Raw genomic sequence first — 11,005 nt, 5'->3', positions numbered from 1 at the left:
AAAATATCTAAATAAATAACAACTGAATGCCAGGTGATTGGCCATTTCGCGAGGAATCCACTAATTTTGTAAGGTAAGGATTTTCAAAGGCTTTATGACAGCAAGGAGCAAATCCACATTTTAGAAGGGCTATCTTTGTAATTAAACTAATTATCTCTAAACATCTCCACAGATGAGCTTCTGGCATAGCTGAGGACGAGCAAAAATACACTGCCATTTACTGCTCCAAAATAAACGAAAAAGGCCCATTTTAAATCGCATTTTTACTTAAAATAATAACAAATCTGTCAAAGATTTTTAAGCACTGTCCGACAGGACATTGAATCAGAAATATGATTCAAACCGTTAACTTATACAGCTCTGTTCATTTCTTACAAATGACTCGCTTCTTCATATTTAAAAAAAAATGTTTACATCATCAGCCCGCTGTTGCTGTATTATTGCGTTTTTACAACTTTATGAGCGTTTGCTGGTGAAATGAAGGCAGGAGTGTATAAAGAAAAAAAATATCTAGTGAAGAAATCAGGTCGAGTCAGTCCAAGTGTCCACTGTAGCGTTTGCTTCGAGATTAACGTTACCGACAAACCTTCGTGTGGGGTCCTCTGCCCTCCTCCGGAAGACAAGTACTTTACGCTGAAGTTTCACCGGAAACTGCACTTTATATAATAAGACTTGATATGTGGAAACTTTTATGGCTTGCAGGCTGTCAGGCTCTGGGTTCATAGTATAAAATAAAACGAAAGGAAGAAAAATACATGAAACTGCCACCGGAAGTGCTTAATCATGTGGCACGAGGATAACTCGTTTAGGAGCGAGTACAATCTCGCGGCTGCCCCGTTTCACAGAAGCCACGATGGATCAGTCAAAACGATTAACAAGCTTATTGACCGCTGAAGGCAGATAGGATCGATTTCTCAGTGTGCGGACGGGCTCTCATTTATATAAACAGCACGTGGGGCAGCCTGATGCACCAATATGCTGCCTGCCTAAGTGCAATTACCACAATGAATTATGGCATTTCCTCACATAACAAATGCACAAGTGTCCGGTTTGATGTCACATTGCGGCGGCTAACGTGATCTGCTTGGTGGTGTCTGTGGCGCCATCATAAAAGAGGGCACCGGGCCCTGATTGACCCAAAGTGACGAGCTTCACATCCCTTTAATGCATGACACCCCTCCCACCCAAGTAGAGCTTCCATCATGAAAAATTAAACTCTTTAATGGGGCAAAGCACATAGTCTCCCCCCCCCCTCAATAGCAGTTCCACATTATTTAAACATTCGCCACATGATGAAAGAATACAAAGTGCTATTGATTCTTAATTGTCAACATAGTGATTTCAGAGAGAAAAAAAAAAGTTGTTTTTTTTTTTTTACTTTTTTGACTTGACACCCCCCCCCCCCCCCTTACAAAACTCAAATTAAATCGATACAGTACATCACAGTAGATTGACTCATAATGGTATGTTCTCCCCACTTAAAAACAAAAAGTCAGGTTCTCAGGTTCAACTTCAAACTTGTCAGTCCAACTGAGAAAGAGGCCCACGGCAACTAGGCTGCTAGTATTCATCTAGGTTGTCAGCTTTGGGTATGGACAGGCCTCGGTCCTTCAGGACCTGCATTTTGACTTTCTCTGTCTCCTGTTTGGCTTGCTGCTGCAGCCGTTGCTCCTCCAAGATCTCTTCAATGGAGACTTGCTGCAGCACCGTGTCACAGGGCTTATCCATGTCCTGCAAAGACAAGAGACCGTGTCACATCTTGCACAGGCCTGAAACACTCAGATAATACTACTGAACACATTTTAATTGGAATTACTGGGTGTTCTGTAACTTTGAATTATTACTAATAAAATACCTGATCAAAAATTTGATTATTGACAAACAATCTGATTACACTAATGAAGCAAACAAGTGTCAAACACAAATAATGTGGAAGAATAAAGTGAACCTCTGTGCTAAAGATTTCTCCAAAAGCCATTTTCTTTTTCCAGTTAAGGAGGACAGGTTGCACACCACTTGCACACCACTTCCTAGAACTAAAAGGCATGAAACCTCTGCAAGTCTTCAAGAAGACTGCATGGTTCATGCCAACCATCAATCAAACTGCTTTCCGATAATAAGCAGCATGAAGAAAAATGCTGTTTATTCATGCTTGACAAACATTTTCTTAAAACTATACATAAATGAATGTGTGCAGAAGATGTCATATGCTGAGACTGTGCCGTTTTGTGCTTCAATATCATTTCTGATATGACACAGGATTTGATGTCAGCTTACTGTCATCGTTTGCCAGATGCAAGCTCACCAAAAGGCACCAAGTAGTTAATCACTGCCGTTCCATTTCAATCAGCATTTCAGAACAGAAATAAATTAACAATCAAATGAACCTAATCATCAGGCAAATGTCACAAAAGGCAGCAACATCTTAAGCGCTGAGAAGCAGATTAGAGTACAGGTGCTGTCGAGCCTCTGCTATGACTGAAGCAGTTTTACATCATGACATGCTGTATTGTTACAGCATGATGTGGATCCCATTAACAGCAGAGTACTGCTGTCAAGCATTAGGTAGGAATAACAGTAAGAAGAGTTCATGAATCACTTTTGCTCAGTGTACTGGCCTTGAAGGTCCTGTGTCACAGCAGTGTCCCTGTAATGCGTCACCTTGGCTGTTGACGTACATCAGACAAGCATGATTAAGGAGAGTCAGATGTTAAGGATGCATCAGCAGCTTGCACTGTTGCCTCTTAGGAAGGAGTTTCTGAGCCCGCCAGTCTTTCTGGCATCTGTTTGTGCCAGAAAGCCTGGCGAGGGTTCTCCGGCTTCCTATCGCAGTCCAAAGATAAGCATGTTAGGTTAATCGGTGATTCTAAATTGGCCCACGAATGGCTGTGCATCTCTGTGAGAAAGGCCAGATCTCACTCTGTGTCAACTGGGATAGGCTCCAGCCCGAGGACCCTTAGCCACCATTTATGTCAACCCCTACTCTCACAACTGTATCAATGCAGTGTGTGAAGGACATAAGGAAAAGTAAGTAACAATGTCTTTACTTTGCATCCTTCTGACCATTTCAAAAACCAAAGTGAAAACGAGATTGTGTCTACTTACTATCTCTCCAAGCAGCACCACATTTTCTCCTCTCACGATGAATATTCCTCTGGGGATGTCACCAAACTTTTTTCCCACGTGGATGCGCTCAACTGTCTGGTGAAAAACTAAATTGGCTGGAGGACAAAAGAACCGGGGTAAATAAAGAGAAGAAAAGAAGAGACCCGATCATGGGAATCATAATGACAGATAAACTGAGCCTGCTGTAACCAATGCAGTGACCTGACTCAGAAAAACAATACTAAAGGTGGATATAATTAAAAGAGTTTTACCAAACTGATCAATGCTTCTCAGGTAACCAATCAATGTTCTTCCATCTCGGAGCAGCACCAGGTGCTTCTCTGCCGGATACAAACAAGAGGAGCAAGTTAAATGACAATTTAAACCCGCTGCAGATGATCCAGATTGCGTCGGACACGATGCTGCACATCTTGAAACGATTGTTTCTTTTTAAACCAAATCAGCTCCATCAAATCACTCCTCCAACTTACTATCGATGTCGTCAATGAGGCTTGCCGTCCCTGGTACGTAGTTCATCTTGTGCTGCTGCTTATTTTAGTCTTGTATCTGTATATACCGTCAAGCCATTAATGTTTCAATACATGTTTCTCACAAAATTAGCACAGGAAGCGTCTTTATACACGCCAGGGATGAACTTCCTGTAAGCATTTAACCCTTCGTGTACTGGCGATTCACTACATTTCTAACACGCAGGAACGGCCCTTTAAAAAATACATCTTTAAATAAATATAACTTCAGGCATGGGGGGGTTTGAAGATTAAAATAGCAGTTAATGTTTTTAAAATGTTACTTTTATGACCTTTCCCCCCATTGGCTAATAACGTCTACTGGCGCGCATGCGTCGGCAAAGATCGTATTTACACAACAATGGTCACAGAGCCGGAACAATTCAAAACGCCGTGCATTATGTAAATAAATGTATATTTTTGTTGAAATACGCCCAGAAAAATAGACGTTTAACGTCTTAAAATCATATCATAAATTTATAGCTAGTGTAATGAGGGTAGACCCTGGCGTTACTTTCTCCGTCCAAACGTTGGTCAGAAAAAATCTGGTGGAGTGAGACCTCTGTAGGTTTAGCAGCGGTCGCTATTAAAGGCGCAGCACAGGGGCGCTCACGTCATTCAGTCGTTTCCCGACTTCAACCAAGGGGTCCGCACTGACAACATTGCTGCTGGCGTTTCAGACGACCTGAGACATCCGATAAGTAACGCGAGGCTCGCTGCAGATTTGTTTCCCCCCCCACAATGATAGATGACAGGGCGGCTGCCGATAAGAGCGCTTAGTCCAAGCATCATCATTATCAAATGCAGTCCAATCTGAAACCCGGCTGGCCCTCGACTTGCAACTCGGGAAATAATCACGGGAACTGGAATAACAGTATGGTAAGTAAGTGGACATAGCTCAGACATATTCTCGTGGTATTCACACTCTCTTTTAGTGTCTTTAAACCTTAGAGAAAAGCGTGAATTTATGGCCGAGATCATTTTCAGCCAGCTCGCACAAAGCTCTGTCTATGCTAGCGGCGTGGCTAACTGAGCTAACTAGCATTATGTAATAGTAACGGCTAAGGACGGAGTTCAGCTGTTTTCCGGGACTTTTACGTTAATCTTGACGTGACGCCACTGTTAATAAGACTCCACGTGTTTGAAAGAATGAGTCAGTATTTCGTGTCTTTCTTGTGACATGTTGGGCCTTTTTATTTCCGGTCAGTTTTTCTTAAGGATTTTGCATAACTGGTTCCTCAGGCAGATGAATCAATGTCCCTGTTTGCACAGTTATTGTTTGTCCTGGGATTGGTTGTGACGTTGAAGGCGTAGTTTTAAAGTTTTGTGTCATACCAATGTCTACTTGTAAGTACTCTGGTGCCAACCATGCTTTGTGACTGTATTTGCAGGATGCTCCTCAGTATCCAGGCTACCCTCCACACTACTGGTATCCTCAGTCTCATTCCACAGGGCACTATGCAAATACCTATCCCTCTGGATCAGATGTTCAACCACAGTACAATCCACAGGTATGGCTATACCGATGCAGCATAACCAGTACCTCTAACTCTAAGGTTGGGTTAGTGGATTTATGCTTACATTTTCATATTAACATCTATCTTGTCAAAGTTGTTGTATCTCTGATGGATTTATACTTTTTATTTTAAATAACTAGGTCCCCTTCTTGTGTCTTTCACATAGGTAATGCCTGGTGGTTATCCAAACGGCCATGGAGTCTACAGTCCTGCACAGAGTCAGTATTCAACAAGTGGTTTCCACCCATCCAACCCTTTCTACTGTGCTGACCCTCAAAGACCGGCTCCGGGTTCTTATCCTAACCAAGGCTGCCATGCAGAGCAAAGCAGTGGGTCTTCTGGACAGCCTCATTCTCAACACCAACATCATCACTATCCTGGGCCACACTGCCAAGGGGTTGGTGCATTTAAGCGCACACAGTGTTCAAATATAACAATAGTTTAAATAAAGTCTTACAAATGAGGTATATTATACAGTGTAATTTTATATTTGTTTTTAATCTAAAAACTGATGGCTTTTTTTTTTTTTTTTTTAAACACAAAAGAAACTTTTTCTGAATGTGAGACATTTGTCTTATTTCTGCTCTCAGGGTCCTGGATATCCTCCCGGACCGTACCCTCACTACAATGAGAGTGGCCATGCATTGCCTCCAAATCCCCCATACCCAACTGGCCAGTCACTTCATCCCAGCCAGCAGGCTGACGCATGGGGACACTCTGGTCCATATGTACCCTCACAGCAGCCATGGCCGCCGGGGCAACAGCCTCCACAAAACCATTATGGGAATCCAGTCCGTCCACCACATCCTCCAGCGTGGCCAGGAACTGGAACAGGTGCTCCTCCACCGTACCAGCCCAAGGTAAGCATCTTAAGAGGTGTGTGTGGGTTTTTTTTTTTTTTTTTTTTTTTTTTTTTAACACAGATGTGCACACAATGTGTTACAACTGTCATGATGAACTGTAAAACTAGAACAGCCATTGCACTTTGTTTTCTGTAATCACGCATCTATTCTGGGTGGATAGCATCTGTTTTTGGGGGGATTAGATTTTCTAAAAATTAAATACCAAATTTTTGCTAACGTATATTTATTTGAGTCAGTTTACAGCCTGTATCCTTATATTATCAAACATTTTAAACACAATATTTTTAAAAACTCTTGTGTTACTGTAGGACCAACAGCACCAACGCGCCCCACCGGTGGGACCTAAACCGAAGCCAGCACCATCCCCGAATCCCCCCAGTGGTAATCCTACTGAAATAAGTTCTCCTCCACAAATGTATAAAACTGGGAGAGGTGATCCTGCTTCGCAAGCTGAAGCCCCGCCTTCGGTTCCAGCATCAACTCAAAGTCAGGCTGCACCTCAGCCCCTGAGCGATAACCCCAGTCTGGCTAAGGTCCAGCAGGTCATGGCCAGAGTACTGCTGCTTCAGGAAGACGTTGATGAGTTTGTTGGCAAAAAAACAGACAAGAGTTATCGTTGTCTGGAGGAACTGCTTACCAAAGAGCTGCTGGTGCTAGACTCTGTGGAGACTCAGGGACAGGAGAGTGTCCGGCAAGCCCGAAAGGAGGCTGTACAGAGAATCCAGGCTATTCTGGACCAGCTGGAAAAGAAAGCTTTCTGAGCTGGACTTGTTCTGCTTGTGGGTCACTTTGTTTTCATCTTCCTGATCTTCCATGGACATGTTCAGGTTCTTGTCGTCTTTTGCTGACCAGTGTTGTAGGGTTTTTTGTTTTTTTTTTTCTTTTCTCCCCACCACCATGTTACTATAGAACACCTGTGAAAGGTGGCATGGACCAAAGAAAAAGACACAGCAGTTACTGGCACGTGGAATCAAACTTTGAAGCCTAATAATGCTGGTATAAAAGGTATGGTGGCATTAGACGTGAAAGCTCATGGTTATCTGCGTCAGCCTCAGTGAGTGACTCTATCAGCTGCAAAAGCAGGAGCGAGTCACTGGAAGATGAACTTGTGTAGTGCCACATTGCAGCTCTCTGTTGTCTCTGACTCATGACGCAGATTATCATCACGCTGTCCCTCAGGAATGTGGGTCAGTTTCAGTCTGATCCAAAGTGTATCAGCTCTTGCACTTCTTTAGCAGGCTGTCGTTTCATCTCATGGTCCCTTTGCATGATCAGGAAATTGTGCTTTCACCTAATAGAGTAAATGCATTTTGTCCATAGCCACGTACCTCTCCATGCCTCTGCCTCTGTAGGTGCAGTGATTTCTTTTGTCTTCTTTTTCTTTTTTTTTCTCACTCAGTTTAAGCCCTGCATGCACTGTAATGTCAGATAGGCACTTGATACAATCATGATATCTCAGAGCTCAGAACTGGGCCTTGAGTGTAGCAGATTAGTGAAAATCCCCCAGAAGATTGCTGTTCCCAATTATTTCATCTTTTTTGATGAAGACCTAGAATCAGACCTACATATAAATGCCATGTGTTTTACTTCACTCACTGATAAAGACTTGATTAAGTATGACTGGACAAGCTGTTCCTTTTCTCCATCTTTGAACATTCAAATATATAAAACTGAAATCTCTACTTGAACATTTTCAGTCATGTTTTACGCTGAAGGACAAGGTTGGATTAAATGTTTTTCTTTCTGTCCTTTTGATAATGAGGACGAAAATCTATGTTTATATCGAACTGATTTTTGTGTGCGCATCACTGTCCATTATCTTGTGTATGTATGTTTTGTTTTGTTTTTCCCTCCTCAGACATTCTTGATGTGTTTTAGCAAAAAGTGCCATATTTAAGAGGATGGTTTTATATAATTAAGAGGAAAAAAATATAAAAATATCACAAGGTTTGCATGGAAAAGAAAATCATTTTCTGTGTGTTTATTTCCCCTTCTGCTCAAATGCAGCTCACTGTGTAGTTTTAGATGTAATGCATGTTTCCAACATAGGATGGGGAAATTTGCCTGATAAACGGTAAAAAGATCACAAGTGAAATGGGGGGGGGGCAGAAAAATGATTAAATATCAGTATTTTTTTTTTTTTAAATTCTTGATCAAATTAGTTTTTGCTTTGCCTTTACCAAACACACATGAATATCAGACTGTTTAGGTATCAGTCATACAACGTTTCTAAATGTCGTTCCGTTTTAAAAATGGGCAGGCTGCTTATTTTTCTCAAGTAGAAACTGGTGCTTGGAGGTCACACGTCACACTGCCTTCAGCTGCAGGCCTGCATTGAGCTCTTTAAATAGACAGCTATTTGGACGCAAAAGCATTAATGTCCTCCCATGAAGGCTCCAAGTGCAGTCTAATTTAATTCAAGGGTCAAATGGCCTGACAACACACAGGACACCCTCCGGTGAGTGAATCTGAGCCAAACAAGCCTGCTCCACTTGAGTCACTGGTTACAGACGACCAACTGTGGAATAATCTGTTTGCAGTTTTCTTCATCAGCGAAGCTGTAAAAGGTAGTCTCTGCAAACTCTTCCGTAACTTTTTCACCTTTTAAACTTTTTGCCTACCCTTAACAAACCATTACAAAAGATAAAATTGCCATGTCGACAGAAAAAGCGATGTCCTATACATCAAAGCTTCCTGTGTGGTGGAATGCAGAGCCGCCTCCACGGAAATTGGAAATTGACCTGAGTTCACCTGGATTAGCTGTGTTTGAGTTGGAAAAACTCTTGTATACTGGCAAAGCCATAATCAGTCATGCAGATGAAGTGTGGCCTAGGCTGTACATTGGTGACCAGTAAGTAATTCCTTTATTTCTTTTGATGAACTCTGACATAATCTAACTGCACCTATTCCTCTAGCGTTAGTATTTACTTATATACAGTAGATTCAAATTGAGATTATGACTCTGAGGAAGCTTCCTGACTTGTAAATCTCCAAATATTTTTCTTGTGTTGAGAGAGTCATCTGATACTTTTAGTAAAAATACTCAAATAAATCAAAAGTCCTGGATTCACACCACATATGTGAAAGAGGAGCTGATCATAAATCTGATTCAAATGCAGAACGAGTAACGTGACACTTGTCCTGCTGCGTTCCACAGTGGGAACTTGCATAAACTACAACAACGCCATGTAAGCGTTTGCACTGATGCCTTGGCATGAAAGCACGTCTCGAATGTTCGAACTCGCATGCTTAAAGTGTTTTTCTAAGGATCAGTTTATCACGATGAAATATTGCATACATGCCGTATAACCTACTGTCTAAATACAGAGTGGTGTGTTTTCCAGACACAGTGCAGAGAACCAGGCTGATTTGTACAAGAATCACATCACTCACATCCTGAATGCAGCTCACAGTACTCGTAAGGGACAACCAGATATCTATGAAGGAATGAAGATCACCTACATGGGCGTAGAGGCTCATGACTCCTGTAACTATGACATGAGTGTCAACTTCCAGGCAGCAGCAGACTTTATCCATAGAGGTCTGAGCATAGGAGGTAAGAGGAGAACATTAAAAAAAGATATAAATACAGTTCAAAGGCAAATAGATTTGATGTGTGGAATTTAATCTAATATTTCTCTGTGAAGGCAAAGTGCTGGTCCACTGTCATGTAGGAGTGAGCCGCTCTGCCACCCTGGTCCTGGCTTACCTGATGCTGAAGCAGAACCTCACTCTCGTCGAGGCTATTTGTGCTGTGAAAGAGAGCCGTGGTGTGATTCCTAACCGAGGTTTCCTTCGACAGCTCATCAAACTGGACGGGCAGCTCTTTGGCAAACATCGCTGAAACCCGTCTAACAGCATTACTAGTCACCTTTCACGGGTCCAGAAGATTGATCTTTAATGTCAAGATGATGTGTTGCATGAAAGATTTCTTGCGTTTTACTTTGGGGTCTTACAGCATGTGATCCTATTCTTTGGTCTTTATTGTTATGAATGTTAAGATAAAAACATTAAATTTGTACATGTTAAATGGACTGATGTTTTACAAGATGTTTAGCAGTCAGCTTAATTTACATAAATATTGTGGAAAAGTTTTGAGCCACCACTGATTTCTTTATATGCCGCATTCGAGGAACCAAAACTTTTTCGTAATTTTTTAAACGTGGTCTTGATCAATAGTTCTGTAGGCTTTCTGAAGCTCTTTCTTTGGACATTGGCCGCTTCTACCTGACCATTTTCAGAGGAATGTGTTGTTGTTGTTGTTTCTTTCTAATGTTGTTAAGCCATTTAACACTGACTCATGGATCACTTCAGTATAAAAAAGGCACCTAACTCAATGAATGGACCAGTGTGAGAACTAAAGTAGAAGTACCAGGCCAAAAATACAAAAAGCTATCTACAGCAGCTGCAGCATCTGAAAGTCATTGTCTGTGGAAAAAGGAACAAATCCTGACCCAATTTATGTTTTGGGCACTTCAGGTGATCCATCTACTATTCGCTGAAGCCTCATCAGAAATGTTCTCATTGGAAGGCTGAGATCTGTTAAGATGCCATTTTTAATTCTTGCCAAATTACTCAAGAGCTGTACTGAATGTCAGTGGCAACAAGTCTTATGGAATGAATCCAAACTTGAAATTTTGGGTTCAAATTGTTGCCAGTATGTACGAGGAAGGTCAGGAGAGAGGCGCACTAGAGAGCTGAAGAAAACGATGGAGTTGCTGTCATGGTTTGGACATTCATTTAGGACAGTGGTGTTGATGATCTTGTCAAAACCAATGAACACAGAAAAGATTTTGACCCACTATGTAATATCATCTGGAAAGCATCTGGTTTGTTATTGCTTCATTTTTCAGCATGATAATGATCACAAACACACTTCCACCACAGTCAGAGCATACCTGGACAGAAAAACACACAATGCAACACTATCAGTCATGGCTCTTCCTCAGAGCTGGACCTCAACTTTATTGAAGCAGTCTGGGATCATCTTGAC

General features: G+C 41.8%; 3 protein-coding genes across 6 annotated transcripts; 2 read left to right on the top strand and 1 right to left on the bottom strand.

Moving 5' to 3' along the window:
• Positions 1-946: 946 nt before the first annotated feature.
• On the bottom strand, positions 947-3,875 carry lsm1 (LSM1, U6 small nuclear RNA associated). The gene is made up of 4 exons (XM_085179140.1): positions 3,597-3,875; positions 3,378-3,446; positions 3,106-3,221; positions 947-1,731 (listed from the first exon to the last, which is right to left on the bottom strand). Exons 1-4 carry the CDS (start codon positions 3,640-3,642, stop codon positions 1,561-1,563), a joined length of 402 nt encoding a protein of 133 aa, XP_085035266.1. The 5' UTR covers positions 3,643-3,875; the 3' UTR covers positions 947-1,560.
• On the top strand, positions 2,747-8,871 carry bag4 (BCL2 associated athanogene 4). 3 transcript variants are annotated; one of them, XM_085179134.1, is made up of 6 exons: positions 4,234-4,511; positions 5,024-5,143; positions 5,316-5,546; positions 5,740-6,009; positions 6,321-8,579; positions 8,677-8,871. In XM_085179134.1, exons 1-5 carry the CDS (start codon positions 4,434-4,436, stop codon positions 6,771-6,773), a joined length of 1,152 nt encoding a protein of 383 aa, XP_085035260.1. In that variant the 5' UTR covers positions 4,234-4,433; the 3' UTR covers positions 6,774-8,579; positions 8,677-8,871. The 3 variants fall into 3 exon arrangements, with proteins under 3 accessions (XP_085035262.1, XP_085035261.1, XP_085035260.1); XM_085179136.1 differs by lacking the exons at positions 4,234-4,511; positions 8,677-8,871 and adding an exon at positions 2,747-3,027 and having other exon boundaries at positions 6,321-7,978; XM_085179135.1 differs by lacking the exon at positions 8,677-8,871 and having other exon boundaries at positions 3,986-4,511; positions 6,330-7,978.
• On the top strand, positions 8,573-10,719 carry LOC146507085 (dual specificity protein phosphatase 26-like). Of its 2 annotated transcripts, XM_085179138.1 has the most exons (4): positions 8,573-8,863; positions 9,132-9,200; positions 9,357-9,568; positions 9,660-10,719. In XM_085179138.1, exons 1-4 carry the CDS (start codon positions 8,667-8,669, stop codon positions 9,854-9,856), a joined length of 675 nt encoding a protein of 224 aa, XP_085035264.1. In that variant the 5' UTR covers positions 8,573-8,666; the 3' UTR covers positions 9,857-10,719. The 2 variants fall into 2 exon arrangements, with proteins under 2 accessions (XP_085035264.1, XP_085035265.1); XM_085179139.1 differs by lacking the exon at positions 9,132-9,200.
• Positions 10,720-11,005: the final 286 nt, after the last annotated feature.

Source organism: Neolamprologus multifasciatus, chromosome 12 (genome assembly GCF_963576455.1).
Source record: "Neolamprologus multifasciatus chromosome 12, fNeoMul1.2, whole genome shotgun sequence".
In the NCBI taxonomy this organism is placed as follows: Eukaryota; Metazoa; Chordata; class Actinopteri; order Cichliformes; family Cichlidae; genus Neolamprologus; species Neolamprologus multifasciatus.
Note: the sequence above shows the minus strand (reverse complement) of the source record. Positions and strands in the feature narration are given on the sequence as shown.

What these genes read in the sequence shown, in the direction of transcription:
- LOC146507085 (XM_085179138.1), top strand. Translation starts at nt 8,667, where the DNA reads ATGTCGACAGAAAAAGCGATGTCCTATACATCAAAGCTTCCTGTGTGG. An exon ending in AGGCTGTACATTGGTGACCA is followed by an intron (nt 8,864 to 9,131) that starts GTAAGTAATTCC and finishes ATTCAAATGCAG; the next exon opens with AACGAGTAACGTGACACTTG. An exon ending in ATAAACTACAACAACGCCAT is followed by an intron (nt 9,201 to 9,356) that starts GTAAGCGTTTGC and finishes TGTGTTTTCCAG; the next exon opens with ACACAGTGCAGAGAACCAGG.
- lsm1 (XM_085179140.1), bottom strand. Translation starts at nt 3,642, where the DNA reads ATGAACTACGTACCAGGGACGGCAAGCCTCATTGACGACATCGATA. An exon ending in CCTCATTGACGACATCGATA is followed by an intron (nt 3,447 to 3,596) that starts GTAAGTTGGAGG and finishes TGTATCCGGCAG; the next exon opens with AGAAGCACCTGGTGCTGCTC. An exon ending in TGGTGCTGCTTGGAGAGATA is followed by an intron (nt 1,732 to 3,105) that starts GTAAGTAGACAC and finishes TTGTCTTTGCAG; the next exon opens with GACATGGATAAGCCCTGTGA.
- bag4 (XM_085179134.1), top strand. Translation starts at nt 4,434, where the DNA reads ATGCAGTCCAATCTGAAACCCGGCTGGCCCTCGACTTGCAACTCGGGA. An exon ending in AACCACAGTACAATCCACAG is followed by an intron (nt 5,144 to 5,315) that starts GTATGGCTATAC and finishes TCTTTCACATAG; the next exon opens with GTAATGCCTGGTGGTTATCC. An exon ending in CTGGGCCACACTGCCAAGGG is followed by an intron (nt 5,547 to 5,739) that starts GTTGGTGCATTT and finishes TTCTGCTCTCAG; the next exon opens with GGTCCTGGATATCCTCCCGG.